The sequence below is a fragment of the Macaca fascicularis genome, chromosome X (assembly GCF_037993035.2).
Source record: "Macaca fascicularis isolate 582-1 chromosome X, T2T-MFA8v1.1".
Taxonomy (NCBI): domain Eukaryota; kingdom Metazoa; phylum Chordata; class Mammalia; order Primates; family Cercopithecidae; genus Macaca; species Macaca fascicularis.
The window spans coordinates 24,481,018-24,500,643 of NC_088395.1; the positions used below are offsets into that span (position 1 = coordinate 24,481,018).

At 40.1% G+C, this 19,626-nt stretch overlaps 1 protein-coding gene across 1 annotated transcript in view; it reads left to right on the plus strand.

Annotated features, from left to right (window-relative positions):
- The window catches only part of PDK3 (pyruvate dehydrogenase kinase 3), a 74,530-nt gene extending 59,539 nt beyond the window's left edge, over positions 1-14,991 (plus strand). The window contains exons 7-12 of the mRNA XM_005593191.5: positions 372-448; positions 1,743-1,844; positions 2,244-2,354; positions 5,794-5,907; positions 8,140-8,279; positions 14,290-14,991. Of these exons, the coding sequence (XP_005593248.1) occupies positions 372-448; positions 1,743-1,844; positions 2,244-2,354; positions 5,794-5,907; positions 8,140-8,279; positions 14,290-14,320 (575 nt within the window). The 3' untranslated portion in view covers positions 14,321-14,991. The remainder of the gene's footprint in view (positions 1-371; positions 449-1,742; positions 1,845-2,243; positions 2,355-5,793; positions 5,908-8,139; positions 8,280-14,289) is intronic.
- Positions 14,992-19,626: the final 4,635 nt, after the last annotated feature.

Sequence of the window (19,626 nt, forward strand, 5' to 3'; positions counted from 1 at the left end):
CCCCTGGGGTCAGTGGCAGAAGGTAGCCCCCAATTTGAAAAACACCCAGTGATATCTGTCTGGCCTTCTGTAATACTCAGGATATTATGGCCTAGGTGATAATATTCCAATTCTGCTCAACAAAGTTTCAAAGCGATTGAGTGATTTATCCAAGGTCACATAGCTGGTAAGTGAAGGAACGGGGTTTCACCCCAGGTTTGTTTGATTCCAAAGCATATGCTTTTGCTCAGCCCTGCCTTTAGAGGTGGAAACCCAAGTTAGCCTTTTATAGAGCTGTGTTTTACACACTTGGAGAATAGAGTGCAAACATCATTCTTGAGTTTCTCCTAGTTTGGGTCCTTATTGATTGATGGTTTTGTCTCTGTTTTCAGCCAAAGCGCCAGACAAACCTATTCAGGTGGTTTATGTGCCCTCACATCTGTTTCATATGCTATTTGAGTTGTTCAAGGTAAGTGGAATTTTAAAAACATGGAAAGAAGTCTTCATTTTAAATTACTTTGATTCAGAGCATAATGGATTCATTAGATTAGCATAAGAAAAAGGTTTTGCATAACCATTTTAAAAATTCTATTTCTGATATCCTGTGGGTTTTATAATTTGTACACTGTGAGATGAAAAATTGCTGTGTACAGTATAGTTTTCGTGAATATTAGTACATATCGATTTTGAAGCTTAATTGCACTTTAGTGATTTTATGTAAAATCCATACTGTTTTTTTCTTTCGTTATGAGATTAGAGATGCTTTTTAGTTTCCAAACCTGGCAAAGGCTTTATTGGTGGTAGCCAGATCAAAATAAAAACATGTTTATACATATTTATGCTTCTGAAAATTAACCACACTGGTACATTAGTGGTTGTTCCAATCCTGAGAGATCCTGCAACCCTTTTATAAAATATTTGAATCAATTCAGAAGATCCAAGAGAGGCAGAGAAAGATGTAGATGAGCTGGACCAAAAGAACCAGCCCCCACCACCCCACCAAATTCTTTAGACTCTGCAACTTAAGCTGTTGCTTTTGTTAATCAGTAGCTAATGACATTTACAGTAGCAGTATTACAGGCACAAGGCATTTGAGCTAAAATTTCATTTCTTCCAATGCGTGAAACACTAAATTGAACACCTGAAAAATCAGTTATGCTGATTTGCTTCCAAAAATTAGAGTGTTACTGATGTAATGCTTTAAGGTTGAAATGGGCATTCAATTGTGAACTTTCTCTTCAGCAGCTGTGGCTTTTTCAGAATTTCTTTTTAACCAATATTTCTTCTACTTTTTTCAGCCAAATGATTAATTTTTGTGGGAAGCATGCATCCTTTCAGTTTTTCTGCCTCCTTTAGAGAAAAGGTGCTCTATAAATGCAGACTGATAAATAGGATTTAAAGTACACAAATGAGCCTCTGCATAGCCTCATTACATGCGATAAAAACATTCCTCTGGATTGAGTTGAATAATTTAAATACCGTAAAGAAAAAAAAAAAAAAAGAAGAAGAAGAAGAAGGAGAGAAAAATAAATATTTAGCATGTTGGATGAGGCTAAAACTAGGTGAAAAACAAAGTGTCAGGAAATTTTTCCTTGATTTGAGCACATTTAGCTAAGCTCTTTAGAGGGAAAAGTGCCATAAAAATCCAACTAATATTTGCCCCAAAAAAGAGTTGTTGGGTATAAGTCATGCACTTCTTTCTCTTTAAAAATTGTGGTTTGTGATTCGGCAGTATGATTAACAAAAAGATCTTATTATTTTAGAACTCAATGAGAGCGACAGTCGAACTCTATGAAGACAGAAAAGAGGGCTACCCCGCTGTTAAAACCCTCGTTACTTTGGGTAAAGAAGACTTATCCATTAAGGTAACTGTTTTATGCGCATGTATACTTTAATTATCAGTTGTGATTTAATAGTATCTAGACATTGAAAAATCAGAGGGAAGAAAATTGACATTTATTGAGTGTCCTATTTGTAAGTTCTATGCTAGATCCTTGGCTTTAGTTACCTTATTTAAACTTCATTAGAACCTTGTTATTCATGGAGTTGAACAAGACCTCAACACCAAGCCTGTTGGATCCTACTGTACCATTCGGCCACCTTTGCTTTACACTGTTCACAAAGGAACCATATGTCACTGGGGATTCAAAGTCCTTGTACATTTTAGAGTAATCTGCTATGTACTTTATTTAATGAACCCATTGCCTCCTACTAAGTATAGATCAACTTCTTTGTTTTGATTGTTAACATTTTGTACATTGCAGATCAGTGACCTAGGCGGTGGTGTCCCACTTCGAAAAATAGATCGTCTTTTTAACTACATGTATTCGACTGCTCCTAGACCCAGCCTGGAGCCTACCAGAGCTGCCCCTTTGGTAAGCATCTCAAACTGCTGCTGAAGGAAAGATCATAAACACGGGAAGGGGCTCAGAAGGAGCTGCCTCTCTCCCCAGGTTGTCACATTAGTGTAGTTGATTTAGAATGTTGCGGTTTGGAGGAGGGGGAATTTTTTGCCTTGGCTACTTTCTTTGTACTTCTATTTCCTCTCTGATTTATCTCTAAGAAACACTCCGAGCTGAGTGCCTCACTCCCAAATACAGAGAAAAAGTACCTCATCGTGGTAAGACTGCTACTGGAGCACCATTTTCCACTTTGTGCTACCCTTGGCAGGGGTAGAAGTTACCAGTGGGTGAGCAAAGGGACAGTACTGAATGCATAGCTGCCGCTTGGTCCTGCACACTCTGGCGTGCATACCACAGAGGCGCGAATCACCTAGTGCCTTGGAATCTCCACTGTCAAATTTGTTTATATAATTAAAATGTTAAATTATGGAAACATTAAATTTTTATATTAAATAACATTAGCATGAAACATATAGGTGGTGTATGCGTTTTCAGAGCCCTTTCTGTCTCACTCTGGAAATAACCTTCAGCCCTATTAAGGCAGTGAGAAAAGCCTCTGGTTACCATGGTAGCATTTAGATCCTGGTAGGGCCACACTTGCTTCCCCTGCTGAGTGTTTCTAATTGACAAACAACAATTGAACCCTTTGTCATTAAACACAGCAACATATCTATCAGTCTGCAAAATGGTTCAGGGTATAAATTAAGTTTCATTTTAAAGTCCTACCTGACTGATAAGCACATAAGATTATATTTTATTTGTATTAATAAAATCAAACACTTTGCATCCTTTATTTGAGACAGAGTTTGTTAACTCAGCATGTTGGAAACAGGAAATCATTTATATAGGATTCGAGAAAATTCATGAAAGATCACGTTTGAGAGGCATTGCCTTGACTAGGCTCTGGCATGCACTTAAATACACATCAAAAGGAAAAAAGGCAGCACAAACAAATGTAGCACCTTCCCCAGTTGTTTAAAAGAAATATAGATTGTCTCTTCCAGGTCTTAAAATAGCATCTTGAGGAACTGGGGACTTGTAAGAGACCTTTAAAAATTACGCACGCACACTCCCATTGTAGAGATGAGGAAATGAGGAAATGACCTTGCCCAAAGTCATTGAACTAATTAACTGCAGAGCTGGTGCTGGCCATGTCTGTGTTCTTTCCAGTGTACTATGTGGCCTTTCCTTTTGAAGAAATGCTTCCACTAGTGGCTCTCCCAGTTAAGAAACTGGCCTGTAATCCTAGCACTTTGGGAGGCCAAGGCGGGTGGATCACTTGAGGTCAGGAGTTCGAGACCAGCCTGGCCAACATGGTGAAACCCGGTCTCTACTAAAAATACATGAAAATAGTCAGGAGCAGTGGCGCACGCTTGTAATCCCAGCTACTCAGGAGGCTGAGGCACAAGAATTGCTTGAACCTGGGAGGTGGAGGTTGCAGTGAGCCAAGATTATGCCACTACACTCCAGCCTGGACGACAGAGCGAGACTCTGCCTCAAAAAAAAAAAAAAAAAAGAAAAAGAAAAAGAAACTCTCCTCAGCTTTAAAGTGGGCACATGGATATGTACTACTAGAAAACATAATTTCCTCATTGAGCAACTTGCACTTTTACACCTCTGTGCCTTTACACGTGCATTTCTGTTGTGAGAATATCCACCCAGCGAACTCCTGCTGATGCTTTGACCGTCTGGGAAACCTTTCCTGAACCTCAGCCAATCCGAGGTCCAGACCCCTCCTCTGCACTCTGGGAGTCTGGGCTTACACTCACATCTGCATTGGCCTCGGAGCTCTCGCCTGTTCTGTGTTGGACCTGAGGGCAGGCTCTGGGCCTTGCTTGAGCATAGAAGGCAGATTTCCTCACATCTCTTCCTAGAGTGAGCTAGTTTCTTTGCTCTGGTTACCTGAGTCACTACTATAGATATCTCATCTTCACTACTGGCCATATTCAGCAAGTCCTAAAGCCCTCAAATAATGGAGTATGTTCTTTTACCCTCTGCCCTTTCAGTTAGACGCTACCCTGAGAGGAGGTATCAAGGAGAAATGTTAGAAAAGGGCAGAAATCCATGTAACTTCATAAAATTGCTGCTCCCAGTAGCTAGAGTACCAGCTTTGATTTATTTAGTTTTACTGTGGTAAGCACTGTGCCAAGATTTGATACTTGTTATATTATTTAATCCTTATAGCAGCTCTGAGGTCAGTTTTTTTTTAAATCATATATTCAGATGAAAAATCGGTCTCAAAGAGGTTGAGCAAACTGCTCAGAGTCACACAGAAAGTGGATTTCAACTTGGGTCTATCTGAGTCTAAGGCCCATGTGACTCTATGCACATGGTCCCCTGCCCTCCTTCCTTAACCTTGTTCATAGATTTAACCAGAAGTGAGGAAGCTTGGTGTTAAAATATCTCCTTCCACACCCTGCCCCACTGCCACTGCAAACGGTATTACATTTAGTTTCGATTCGTATTGTTCTTGTCCATACCTGAGACCTTTTTTTTTCTCCCTGAACACCTGTTATTGACAGTCAGAGTTCCATGACATAGAGATATAGGAAGGTACTGAAAATTTTTTTTAATCTCTAAAAATATCTGAACTATAATATACCAAAATATTCTCACATTCCCGGAACCTTAGAAGTTGCCTCTCAGAAAATTGTTTTCCTTTCCGTGTTCTCATCTTGTTACTGGTAGATTTGCACTCAGCACTGCGCTATTGATTTTCACTTCTAAGAGCAGGGAAATCTGATCATGGGACGTTGAAATGATGTGGTTTAGTTCTGTCATCAGGTCACATTCCTCTTGATTTGGAATGTGCTTTTTTTTTTTTTTTTTTTTCTTTTGTGGAGATGGAGTCTCGCTCTGTCACCCAGGCTGGAGTGCAGTGGCACCATCTCAGCTCACTGCAACCTCCACCTCCCAGGTTCAAGCGATTCTCCTGCCTCAGCCTCCTGAGTAGCTGGGACTACAGTCTCCCACCACCTCGCCCAGCTAATTTTTGTAGTAGAGACGGGGTTTCGCCATGTTGGCCAGGCTGGTCACGAATTCCTGACCTCAAGTGATCTACCTGCCTCAGCCTCCCAGAGTGCTGGGATTACAGGTGTGAGCCACCGTGCCCAGCCTTGGAATGTGCTTTTTAAAAATGATAAAACTTTGCTTTTAAATGCTAAAAAAGTATTAGTCAAAAAATAGAATATTTTTATTATTATCCAAACATGTAAGACATGTTTTTGCAGGGTGAAAATAAAGAGGTTGTTTGCCATAGAAGAGGATATACATCATTGTAAAGGTTGAGTCAGTAATTTCTTTGATTTACATCTGAATCAAGAATTTATTTTAACCTTCTCTGAATGGTCATCATATAAAATGTGTTAGCATTTGTGCCTGTCTCACTGTATTAATTTTCTTTTCTCAATAGGCTGGATTTGGTTATGGTTTGCCAATTTCCCGTCTGTATGCTAGATATTTTCAAGGAGATCTGAAACTGTATTCCATGGAAGGAGTGGGTACTGATGCTGTCATTTATTTGAAGGTACTGCATTTTATTTGTTAGTATGAGGCATCTTTGCTTTTTAAAGCTTTAAGTTCTAATCGCTGATTGAGAATAGCGATCGTCTCTTAGATTCATCTCAGATTTACTTCACTTACCCATGAAAACCATGTTATGCCTCACCCTTGATTCTATGCTCAGGTATAGCAAAATATGAAACGTGGAGGTATAGAAATTAAAATACTGATTTTGGCCAGGCACGGTGGCACAGGCCTGTAATCCCAGCACTTTGGGAGGCTGAGGTGGGCGGATCACCTGAGGTCAGTAGTTCGAGACCAGCCTGTCCAACATGGTGAAACCCCATGTCTACTAAAAATACAAAAAATTAGCTGATGTGGTGGTGCACGCCTCTAGTCCCAGCTTCTCAGGAGGCTGAGGCAGGAGAGTCACTTGAACCCGCGAGGCAGAGGTTGCAGTGAGCTAAGATGGTGCCGCTGTACTCTAGCCTGGGCGATAGAATGAGACTCCGTCTCAAAAGAGAAAAAAAAAATTAAAATGCTGATTTTTAAAACCGTAATTTTAAATTGTGACTTAAAAAACTGCATGCCTGTTGAAAGATCTGATCTAAAAGGAGGTCGATTTTCATAAACTGAAGTATTTTGGTCTTTGGTTTTAAAAACTCACTGGCTTTCCCAAAGTTACAAGAATTCAGTAATCATAATATAGTTAGATAAAAGGTTCATTTCATAACAAACTTCTCTGTAACACTCTTTCTTATTCATTGGTGGTAATTGGACTTTTATTTCTAAACTCTAGAATATTTGTAACGTTTTTTTGAATAGGTAATATAGACACATAATAAAAATTTAAAAGCCGCAAAAGGAAAAATTAGTCTCTCCTCCCACTGGCCCTAAACCACCAGTTCTCTTCAGCGGAGATCACCACAGGTCTTAGCGTCTTACGGTTCCTCCTAGAGTTGATTCTACATTTATAAATATGGGAAAAATAGAATTTTTCCCACATAAATGAAATTTCAGCACCTTCTTATTTTTTTTACTTTCCAATCTGTCTTGGAGATCTTTCCAGAACAGTTTATGTAGAACTGGCTCATTCTTTTAAACAGTGGCATAACATGCTACTGTGGATCAAGCATCCCTAACCCAAGAATCTGCCATCTAAAATGCTTGAAAATCTGGAACTTTTTGAGCGCCAATGTGATGCTTGCTCAAAGGTCAAGCTTAAAGGAAATGCTTATTGGAGCACTCCAGATTTCAGATTTTCAGATTAGGGATGCTTAACAGGTAAACACAATGCAAATATTCCAAAATCGGAAAAAATCAGAACTACTTCTGGTCCCAAGCATTTCTTTCTTTCTTTCCTTCCTTCTTTCCTTCCTTCTTTTCTTTTCTTTTCTTCTCTTTTCTCTCTTCTCTCTTTTCTTTTCTCTCTCTTCTCTTCTCTTCTCTTCTCTTCTCTTCTCTTCTCTTCTCTTCTCTTCTCTTCGACGGACCCTCGCTCTGTCACCCAGGCTGGAGTGCAGTACCGCCATCTCGGCTCACTGCAACCTCCGCCTCCTGGGTTCAAGCTATGCTCCTGCCTCAGCCTCCTGAGTAGCTGGGATTGCAGGTGCGTGCCACCACACCCGGCTAATTTTTTTGTATTTTTAGTAGAGACAGGGTTTCACCATGTTGGCCAGGCTGGTTTCTAACTCCTGACCTCAGGTGATCCACCTGCCTCAGCCTCCCAAAGTGCTGGGATTACAGGTGTGAGCCACTGTGTCCGGCCTGTTCCCAGGCATTTCAAAGGGATACTCAACCTGTGTATGTGACACCAGAATTTAACCAGTTATTGGGAGTATTTATCTTAGATGCCCATGCCTCTAAGTAATGTGATATTTAATAGCACTTGATGGTGTGTGTTTATAAACCTGGGATGCATGAGACTGTTTCTTCCTGGGCCCTTGGTGAGACCAATCACCACGTATAGTAAAAACAGTTGAGCATCTCAAAGCAGTATGAGCTGAATTACAATATGTTTTGTTCTGGTCATGTGTATTTCAGTTCTGATTTTGAATGAGCAAATGTTTTCATTCCCTTAAAAAAGCTTTGATATTTTCCTGGCCAGTCTAAGTAAACTACTAAGGTGTATTTTTAATATCATTTTGAAAATAGGTATTAAGGTTTCTGATGTTTTACATAATAAAATTTGGGTTACTATTTCACTTGAGAAAATGACACTGTGGACCTTTGATGTATATTTTTGTTTCTCCAATAGGCTCTTTCAAGTGAGTCATTTGAGAGACTTCCAGTTTTTAATAAGTCCGCATGGCGCCATTACAAGACCACGCCTGAAGCCGACGATTGGAGCAATCCCAGCAGTGAACCCAGGGATGCTTCAAAATACAAAGCGAAACAGTAATATACCACTTTGATTTCCATTACAAAGTATCTGATTTGTCTGAGTAAAGGTGTCCCACTCACTGTTCTAGGAATTCTTACACTGTAGAGGTATTCACAACAGTGAGCAGGGATTTGACCTGCCATGAATTTTATTTAAAAAGCAATTAAATTTGCAGTTTGTCATCATAAACGTTAGAGGTTGAAAATGAAAAATAAGTTAAAATGATCAGTCAACATAAAAGGTGATCAGTTCATGCAATGGAATAATATTTGGCCTTAAAAAGGAAGGACATTCTGATATGTGCTACAACATGGGTGAATCTTGAAGTCATTATGCTAAGTGAAATAAGCCAGACATAAAAGGACAAATACTATGATTCCACTTATGTGGGGTACCTAGAGTAGTCAAATGCAGAGACACAAAGTTGAAGGGAGGTTGCCAGGTGCTAGCGAGGAAGAGGGAATGGGGAGTCATTGTTTCATGGGTACAGAGTTTCAGGTGGAAAGATGAAAAACTTCTGGAGATGGATGGTGGTGATGCTTGCACAACAGCGTGAATGTACTCAATGCCACTGAACTGTACGTGTAGCAATGGTTAAGATGGTAAGTTCTGGGCTGGGTGTGGTGGCTCACGCCTGTAATCCCAACACTTTGGGAGGCTGAGGCTGGATGATCTCTTGAAGCCAGGAGTTCGAGACCAGTCTAGGCAACATAGTGAGACCCTCGTCTCAGCAAAAAATTTAAAAAGGTAAAATTAGCCAGGTGTGGTGGTGTGTGTCTGTAGTCCTAGCTACTCAGGAGGCTGAGGCGGGAGGATCACTTGAGCCCAGGACTTCCAGGCTGTAGTGAGCTATGATTTGCACCACTGCACACCTGCCTGGGGGACAGAACAAGACCGTGTCTCAAACAAGAAAAAGATGGTAAGTTCTATGTTATGTGTAGCTTATCACAATAAAAAATTTAAACATTATAAAGGAAAAGTTATCAATCACAGAAGAAGTTTCACTGTTTTATGGTAATAAGGAAAATAATCTGTAGTTTTCTTCTGACTACCTACCCTTAAGCTTCAACTCTACTAGCAACAGTAGAGTTCTGCTTCATTTAACTTAAAATAATCCTGTATTAACAAAAAAGCAGTATATGTACATTATAAAAAAATAAGAAAACGTTGTCTGGGCGCAGTGGCTCATGCCAGTAATCCCAGCACTTTGAGAGGCTGAGGTGGATGGATCACTTGAAGTCAGGAGTTCAAGACCAGCCTGGCCAATATGGGGAAACTTGGTCTCTACTAAAAATACAAAAATTAGCTGGGTGTGGTGGCACGTGCCTGTAATTCCAACGACTTGGGAGGCTGAAGCAGGAGAATTGCTTGAACCCAGGAGACGGAGGTTGCAGTGAGCCAAGATAGTACCACTGCACTCCAGCCTGGGTAATAGAGCTAGACTCCATCTCAAAAAAAAAGAAAGAAAAGAAAAAATAGAAGACATAAGTAAGCCAAAAAAGAAAGGAGAGACCTCTGTGTTCCCAAAACCCAGACATTGCCACTGCTATAGCTTCTGTATGTTCTTCCAGACATTTTGCCATTTGTGTATATATGTATTTTTTTGCAAATGAGATTACACTATTCATACTGTTTTACAACCTGCTTTTGTTTCATTTAACCATCCCATCTTTCCATGTCAATAATCATTCACCTGATTTGTCTAAACCGAGATCTCTATTCCAGGACCACATAACACATCTGGGTAGTCTCAAGTTGTTGTTATTGTCTTTTAATTTAAAAAAGTTTTGTGGGTACATAGTAGGTGTATATATTTCTGGGGTACGTGAGATGTTGTGATACAGGCATGCAACGTGAAATAAGCACGTCACGGAGAATGGGGCGTCCATCCCCTCAAGCATTTATCCTTTGAGTTACAAACAATCCAATTACATTCTCTAAGTTATTTCAAAATATACAATTAAGTTATTGTTGACTGTAGTCACCCTATTGTGCTATCAAATAGTAGGTCTTTTTCATTCTTTCTATTTTTTTGTACCCATTGACCATCCCCACTTCTCCTCAACCCTCCCACTACCCTTCCCAGCCTCTGGTAACCATTCTTCTACTCACTGTGTCCATGACTTCAATTACTTTGGATTTTAGATTCCACAAATAAGTGAGAACATGTGAAGTTTATGTTTTTGCGCCTGGCTCATTTTACTTAGCATAATGACTTCTAGTTCTATCCATGTTGTTGCGAATGACTGGATTTCATTCTTTTTTATGGCTGAATAGTACTCCATTGTATGTGTGTCTGTGTATATATGTGTATATACACACACACACACACACACACATATATATACACACACATACACATCACATTTTCTTTATCCATTCATCTGTTGATGGATACTTAGGTTGCATTTCGTTATTGAGAGACCATGCCAGTTGTCCTGAAAAAGTATCCTACCTTGATTTGTTTAATTTCTTCTTTGAAATGTCATTTAGCTTATTCCCCATTCCCTGTATTTTCTATAAATTGGGAGTTCATTACAAGCTAATGGCGGCTGGGTGCGGTGGCTCATGCCTGTAATCCCAGCACTTTGGGGGACCAAGGTGGGCAGATCACTTGAGGTCAGGAGTTCGAGACCAGCCTGGACAACATGGCAAAACCCTGTCTCTACTAAAAATACAAAAATTAGCCAGGCGTGGTGGTGCACGCCTGTAATCCCAGCTACTCAGGTGGCTGAGGAATGAGAATCACTTGAAGCCAGGAGGCAAAGGTTGCAGTGAGCTGAGAATGTGCCACTGCACCCCAGCCTGGGCGACAGAGTGAGACTCTGTCAAAAAAAAAAAAAAAAAGAGAGAAAGAAAAAGAAAGAGAAAGAAAGAAAGAGAAAGAAAAGAAAAAGAAAGAAAAAGAAAGAAAGAAAGAAAAAGAAAGAAAGAAAGAAAAAGAAAGAAAGAAAGAAAGAAAGAAAGAAAGAGAGGGAAGGAAAGAAAGAAAGAGCTAATGGAACATTTTTTGCTAGAATATCCATAAGCACTGTTGCAGAATTACACTATGAGACCCATGACATCTCATGACCCACCATTAGTGATGTTATGATTGAGCATAGTTTAGGTGATGGCTGTCTGATCCCTCTGAGTTATAGTTATTTTTCCCCTTTTCACTAGAAAATAATCTGTGTGGTGTTATTTTGGCACTATGCAAATGTATACTTACCCATCAGCTGTTCACCTAATGGCTTTTACCCCAATTGATCATTTCAGCCTGTGTTAAAATTAATACAGTAATTTTATTTGGGTTTATAAAAGGATGTTTAAAAAAATGATTCCTTTGTCAATTATTCTCCTATAAAGTAAAGCTCTTCCTCATCAAATAAGGCCATTTAGGTATTTTGAAGTACAGTTCCTCTGATAAGTGTTTAACTCCTTCCTTTTACATTTAAAGGGACAATTAAATTCCCTTCAAGTTACCAATTTTCCAGGTAAGAAATATGTTAAAAGCCACCTTAAATGGTAACAAATGAGTTTACGGCTTTGTCTTTTTTAGTAGTATTATAGATTTTGTTACTTTGATACGTTTTAATTGGCACTTATTTTATTGAAGCATAACATGTAGTAATAGTAAAGTGCACACATCTTAAGTTTACAGCTTTTTTTTTTACATCTATATTTCCTCTACCCTCAAAGACTCCTTTCTAGTCTAACACTTCTCCCTCCCTCCTCCACCATATAATTACTTTTCTAACTCTGTCACCGTAGGTTCTCTTCTCGAACTTAAAAGGAACACATAGGCTATACCCTTTTGTGTCTGGCTTTATGTGAGATTCATCCATGTTATTGTATGTAACAGTCATTTTCCTTTTTGATGCTTGAATTGACATACCTTTGGCCAATGAGAGCTATTTCCAGCTGGATCCTTTGTGTTCTATTGCCTTGAAAGCGTTTCTTGCCCAAGATGATATCCTAGGTTCATCTTATACCTTCTGTGCCCGTGTCCTGGAATCAACTATTCTCCCCCAAGGAGTCTTGTTTCTTTTTTTTTTTTTTTTTTTTTTTGAGACAGAGTCACACTCTGTCACCCAGGTTGGAGTGCAGTGGCTCAATCTCAGCTCACTGCAGCCTCTGCCTCCTGGGTTCAAGCGATTCTTGTGTCTCAGCCTCCCAAGTAGCTGGGACTACAGGCATGAGCCACCACGCCTGGCTACTTTTTTGTTGTTGTTGTATTTTTAGTAGAGATGGGGTTTCACCATGTTGGCCAGGCTGGTCTCGAACTCCTGACCTCAGGTGATCTGCCTGCCTCAGCCTCCCAAAGTGTTGGGATTACAGGCATAAGCCACGGCGACCAGCCCTATTTCTTTTTAATCAGTATTAGAGATGCTAATCTTAGAATTGAGAATGCTTGTTATACCTTTTCTAGGCCCTTTTCCTGGACAGAGCTATAAAATATAGCTATATTTAAAATATATTTTAAATCATAAGTTCATATTGATATTTTATTCTATTTTAACACTGTAATGTTTCTCCCCAATATATTTTAATTGTATATATTTCTTATCACTCTGAAAACCTTGATTTTTTTTAACAACTTTAGCATAATGCAACAGAAAGATATTTGTATACAAATACAGTTTATATAGCTTTGCAATATTGTACCATTTAGTAGCATTGGTCTTCTCTGACAAGTGTTATAAATGATATCCATATGGATGTTTATTTTTTTCTATGGAAGTGTCATGGTGGACTGCTATACAATATTGCTGGACTGGCCACTCATCTCAAATGATGAAGTTTAGAGAAGTTTGGTTTGTGGACACAAACATACATACTCTCACTATTCCCAGCCAAGTTTAAGCTAAATCAGCTTGAAATACCTGGATCATACCAATTTCTGTTGATTCCATTTTCAGTCTGTATGTAAGTCAAATAGAATGTTGAGCATCACTGTGACCGGTTGATTCAAACGGTTCAAACTATTGCTCTGATATGTGGAGTAATTTGAGTAGTGCAGAAGCCATCTTTAGAAAAATGGTTGTAAAAAGGTGGCTTTAATTGAATATTATTTTAAAGGCAATTTTAAAACTAAGTAGTTCAGGTTGTATGCTAATTAAGTATTAGTCTTAACTTCTCATATGTTGTTAGATGAACAACTTTAAGCAGAAAGCAATTCTTAAAATTTTAAAATGCTTAGCCTGACAATTAAAATTGTTAAACTGTACAAATAATCAGTAGAGATTTGGGGAAAGAATTTAGTAAGTATGGTAAATTCACTAGGTATTTATACATGGGAGATTCTAAGAAAATGTGTTTTCAAAACAGTTTCTAAGTAAGAGTTTTATTGAGATTAATTCACACAACATAAATTTCACCCTTTACAAATATATAATTCTGGCCAGGCACAGTGGCTCACGCCTGTAATCCCAGCACTTTGGGAGGCCATGGCGGGTGGATCACTTGAGGTCAGAAGTTCAAGACCAGCCTGGACAACATGGCAAAACCCCATCTCTATTAAAAATACAAAAATTAGCCGGGTGGTGGTGGCGGGCGCCTGTAATCCCAGCTGCTTGGGAGGCTGAGGCACGAGAATTGCTTGAACCCAGGAGGCAGAGGTGGCCATGAGCCAAGATCTTGTCACTGCACTCCAGCCTGGGCGGCAGAGCGAGACTCCGTCTCAATAATAAATAAATAAATAAAAGTATACAATTCCATATTTTTTAGTATATTCACAGAGTTGTACAGCCCTTCCCACTATCTAACTTTAGCATATTTTCATCACCCCCAAAAGAAACCTCATACTTTTTAGCAGTCACTCTATATCTAACCAGAGTTTTCACTGACAGTAAAGAACCGTTTTAAAGTATATGTAAGTAATTAAATGGTCATTCTGTTTCTGTAGTAATTGTAGAAAATAATTCTGAGATACGGCAAGGGTTTTTGAATTATCACTATAATGAAATGCTCTAAGTCCTGGTCAAAACAGAGGAGGTTGTACTCACAAACTCACTATGGATATTCTCATTGTTTTCTTTGTAGGGACAAGATCAAGACTAATAGAACTTTCTAGAGGACTGAATGCTCTGGTCCTCTCTGTGAAGAAAGATTGCCTTCTGCAAGTCAACCAGAGAGAACTGCTTTCTCCCACCTGCTCTGAGCGTGGCATCATAGTTATTCCTAGTGCTTGAATGTGTATTTTCTCTGTACCACCTGGACTTTCCCAAGGAGCTTTTCCTGTAGCTACTCCAGATCTTCCACTAAAGTAGTAACTTTTTTATGACATCTTGTTGTGGTGTGATTGATGCCTGTCACCGAAGAGCACCGAGCCTCCTTACAGCTCTTGTGCCCTCGTACACTCCATCTTGTTTTCATAGCATCTGATGTCTTCAGTCCTTCCAGGATTCTGTGCGCCTTTCCCATTCCAGATACAGCAGATCGTACTGTTGCTCCTTGTGACCAAATATCATATTTGTCCCAAACCTCCAGCTAGGGCCCTGGGACCCTGGAAGCGGAAGACATCAGCTGGCCACGCCCTGGTGATTTAGTCCCAGAGCCCTCCGTCTCTCCCATGCCTCCCTCCGCCACTCTATGATTTAGGCTTTTGCCTTCTTCCATCTGATCGGATTCTCGTTGTGAGGTTGTGGCGACTTTCATGTTAGATCTTCTTCACTGATGCCTTCGTTTTATTTTAACATTCATTTGTATATTTCTGTTGATTAAAGCATTCCAAATGTTATCTTCGAATTTTTCACCCAACTGCTTGGTTTCAAAGATCTTAAGTGAAAAACTGCCTCCTGGTCAATACCACATTTGCACAGAGTGTGAAGTGGAGTTTTTATGCTTCTGTCAAACTTCTATCCATCTAATACAGTACCTGTGTCATATTTTATTCCTTTGTAGTCTTCTAAGGAATTGGAAGTTTCTGTGTGATGCACTTTACTAGCTGTAAAATAGACTATCGGAGGGAAAAGGCCTCTCTAGTTTATTTTTGAAAAATGCTCCAGGTCTTGATAATTTTCATTTTCATTCATCTTAGTTTTAGAATTGTCAGCTCAGTCTGATTTTCACAATCCTTTTTGCTAAAAGTTGGAAGTGGGAATTAGCAGACGATTTGGGATAAGGAAAGAGGAATGATGTTATATTTACCCTTAGGAATAGAAGTGATCGAAGAATCCGGATTGATACCAGCATCCTATATACAGCTCCACAGGATGTGCTTCTCTTCATGATAATTTTCCATATATATCATCTGTTTTGACTTCCGCCCTGTTTTAATGTCCGTATAAATGTTTCAGTCCAATTTGTAAGTGTTGAGTCCACTGATGTAGAAGTTCTGACTTGTAAACCATTCATCCTGCTTTAGTCATATGATAGTACCAATGCAATTAGCCCCACTCCCACCACCGTGGGGGATTTCTCCCCGAAATGAGGTGTGCTTTGCCCAGCTGCATGTGGCTGGATTGCATTCCTATTTCTCTTCATTCCACTGGATCTGCTTTTCTTTTATTTCGTTATATTACCTGAGCTCAGGGTAGTTCCATTCATCTTTAGAAAGAGCTCATCTCTTCCATCCTTAGAAGGATCTCATCAGAGAACTCATATATAATCAGTCAGGTAAAAGAAATACTGATGTACTTCCGAGAGACTGGTGAGAGGTGGGCCGTAGGAAGCCCATAGGTCTGAGGACCGAGTCACTGTCTTGGGAATGGGACTGTTCCATATGATTATTTTTGTGTGGCGTAAAAGATGTAAAAAAAAAACCAACCAAAAAATGGTCATTTACATGCAAAGACCCTAGCTTCCTTTTTTTTTGAGACACAGTTTCACTCTGTCCCCTAGGCCGGAGTGCAGTGGCACCATCTCGGCATACTACAACCTCTGCCTCCCAGGTTCAAGCAATTCTTGTGCCTCAGCCTCCCAAATAGCTGGGATTATAGGTGTGCACCACCACGCCCAGCTAGTTTTTGTGTTTTTTTGTAGAGACGGGGTTTCACCATGTTGACCAGGCTGGTCTCGAACTCCTGACCTCAAGTGACCCGCCCCCCCCTCAGCCTCCCATAGTGCTAGGATTACAGGTGCGAGCCACCGCGCCCAGCCGACCCTAGCTTCCTTATAAACACGAGGTAATATCTTCCTTGGCCTCAATTTCCAATGATACTCCTTTATGCTTTCAAGTGTGATACACTGTAGGAGAGAGGAAGCAGCAGTTTAGGGTGTGCTGCCTACTGCCTGGCTCTGACAGCGTTTCTCTTGTTTGAGGAAGCCCCATCGATTACCACATCCTCATAAGCAGTACCATGTAAGGGGCCGCATATGGAAAATATGGTGTAGAAAAATCTCATCACGTTCTTCCCTTTACAAGTGTTTTTCAAAAGTAAAGATTGATTTCAGTGTCTTCATGACTTAATCGGTAGTTCTTTACTAGCACACTTTTTGGCTTCCTCACATCCATCTGAGCCCAGTACAACCTTGCTTCTCCTGTCTTTGTTTTCTTCATTAAGAATTTATCTTTAATCCTAAAGCAACTGCAAGAAGAGTTTCAGGAACATCTGTGTTCTTCTAGCTTACTAGCCTCTTTACCCAAGTATTCATTTATCCTTTTTGTCAACTGTCCATGATTCTCTTAATTTAGGCAGAGAATCTGGCTGTTTACTGGGTTTGCCTATAAGCAAATGGTCAGATTTCCCCACATAGGTTGTAACACAAATAGACATGGACCCTTTTTCAGCTAAATTCTTTCCCATTCCTCTGTATTGCTCTCTCATTTATTTGATTTTAAGTGGGGACTGTGTCTCTTTAAAATAGTGCCTGACACATAGTAGGTGCTTAATAAACAATATTAATAAATAATATTAAAATAGTGAATAATATTCATAAATAGTAGGTGAATCAAAGATAGAAAACTGTCAGACATCTTCCTTGGGTGGTAGGGCAACATCTTTCTAAGTTCTTAAACCATCCTTGTCTCTAAATTAAAAATATGGAGGTTGGCCAGGCGCGGTGGCTCACGCCTGTAATCCCAGCACTTTGGGAGGCCGAGACGGGCAGATCACAAGGTCATGAGATCAAGACCATCCTGGCTAACACGGTGAAACCCCGTCTCTACTAAAAAAATACAAAAAACTAGCCGGGCGAGGTGGCGGGCGCCTGTAGTCCCAGCTACTCGGGAGGCTGAGGCAGGAGAATGGCGGAAACCCGGGAGGTGGAGCTTGCAGTGAGCCAAGATCCCGCCACTGCACTCCAGCCTGGGCGACAGAGCAAGACTCCGTCTCAAAAAAAAAAAAAAAAGAAAGTATGGAAGTTCAGGTTAGGAGCTGTGAAAGTGCTGAATTTCCTTTTTATAGTGCTAAGAGATGACTTTAAAATGTGGAGAAATGAAAGGAAGTGGAGGGATAGATCCACAGGAGCCATCTCGTCCTTTTTTAGTCTCTCAGTATCTGATTTTGGCTCCTGAGTACAGAATTCTTTCCATCCAAACAGTGTGACATAGTTTTACAGCCTTGCGAATAGATTCCAAAGACCTTTTGCATACAGCATGCCATTTGATCCTTACGATGCCACGAGGTGAACCACGCAGCTATATCTCGGTTTTTCGTATGAATCCCAAAGCAGTTAAGTTTGCCAAGGTGGCATGGTAAGTCAATGGAAGGGCCAAAGCGAGCAGTTGGGTGCTCGAAACAATACACCAGGTGATTTGTATTACCTCCTTTGAGGAATTTCTTCAGTATACTATTCCTCAAAGGGTAAGCTCTAAACCCCAAATTATCTGTAGAGCAAGTTAATTCCGTTCAGGAGAGGGTTTCTTTTGTGTGTTTCCATTTTGGCATAGTTAGAGGAGATAATCAGATGGATTTGGCAGCTTTTACCAAAAAAGATAGGCAACTTAAAGTGGATTGCTGTAGGTAATTACTAGAGTTATTTAGACTTAATTCTGTGTCTGAATGAATTCAGTGCTCACTGCCAGCCCTTTCATACAAAGACTCCACATTTGAGAGCTGATGTTTTTATCTTTTTTGCAGACTGGATTACAGCTTCGGTTGGGTTTTCTTGCATATTTACAAATGTATTCCTGTTGCTGTTACTTACGAACAATAACTTGGCCAGCTATCAGATTCTGGATCACATCCTTTTTCCTTGAATTCTCTGGAGACATGGTGTTATTGCTACTTTATTGTTGTCCATATCTGGTGGTGCTGAGAGGTCTGAGTCCTGATGGGTTTTTCTTCCCCTTTTGTAGATGACCTGATTGTTTGCCCTGGATACTTGAATTCTTTGTTTATCCTTGAAATTTAGTAACTTCATTGGAGTATATCTCAGGATTGACTGTTGTCTGTTGCCTTTTTCTGGAATGCGGTGAGCATTAGATATGGTCATTTCAGGCCTCACTGCTTTTTGTATCAGTTTAGTCTGTTCTCTTCTTGAAAACTTCATTTTTATATTGGCTCTCTGTTATCTGTCCTTCACAGTTATCTTTCCTTAGATGCCACTCATCTCATCTTTCTTCATGCTGTATGATTTTTTTCAAGTCTTATCCTCCATTTCACTGACTGACTCAGTTTTCTGTACTGTTGATTGTAATGTTGATCTGTACTGTTGACTGTACTGTTCCTTGTAATGTGGCTTCCGCTTCTGTTACAGTTTTGTTTTATTTTATTTTATTTTATTCGAGACAGCATCTCACTCTGTGCCCAGGCTGGAATGCAGTGGTGTGATCTCTGCTCACTGCAACCTCCGCCTCCCGAGTTCAAGCGTTTCTCCTGCCTCAGCCTCCTAAGTAACTGGGACTACAGGCTTATGCCACCATGCCTGGTTAATTTTTGTATTTTAGTAGAGACAGGGTTTCACCATGTTGCCCAGGCTGGTCTCAAACTCCGGACCTCAAGTGATCCGCTGGTCTCAGCCTCCCAAAGTTCTTGGATTATAGGTGTGAGCCACCTTGCCCAGCCTAGTTTCATTTTTTATCTCCTTCTTTCCTTAGCTCATTATGTTGTCCTCTTTGATTTCTTATTTCTTCCAGGGCTGAACAATTCTGTCTACAGTTTTCATGGTTTATGAGCTCATTCTTTTTCTAGAGTGTATTTATCTATCCTTTGCATCTTTCATTCCTTTTCTTGTATTGTTTGCTTTTATCTTGTTGCACAAGTATCATGATGACCCCTTCTGCTTCTTGTCTTTGCATGGTACCAGTTTTACCTGTCCAAGAAGAATGTGGGTAAATCCTCCTCGACTCCTCCTTTGAGCCAGACATATTTGAAGGATAACCTTAGCACCTGAACCCTAAGGCTAGCTCTTGATGGCTTGTAGTGGTGGAGGGTGTTTTTGGTTTTCATTCTGTTTGGATTTGGGGGAATAAGGAGTGACACGAAGCCTCCTTGG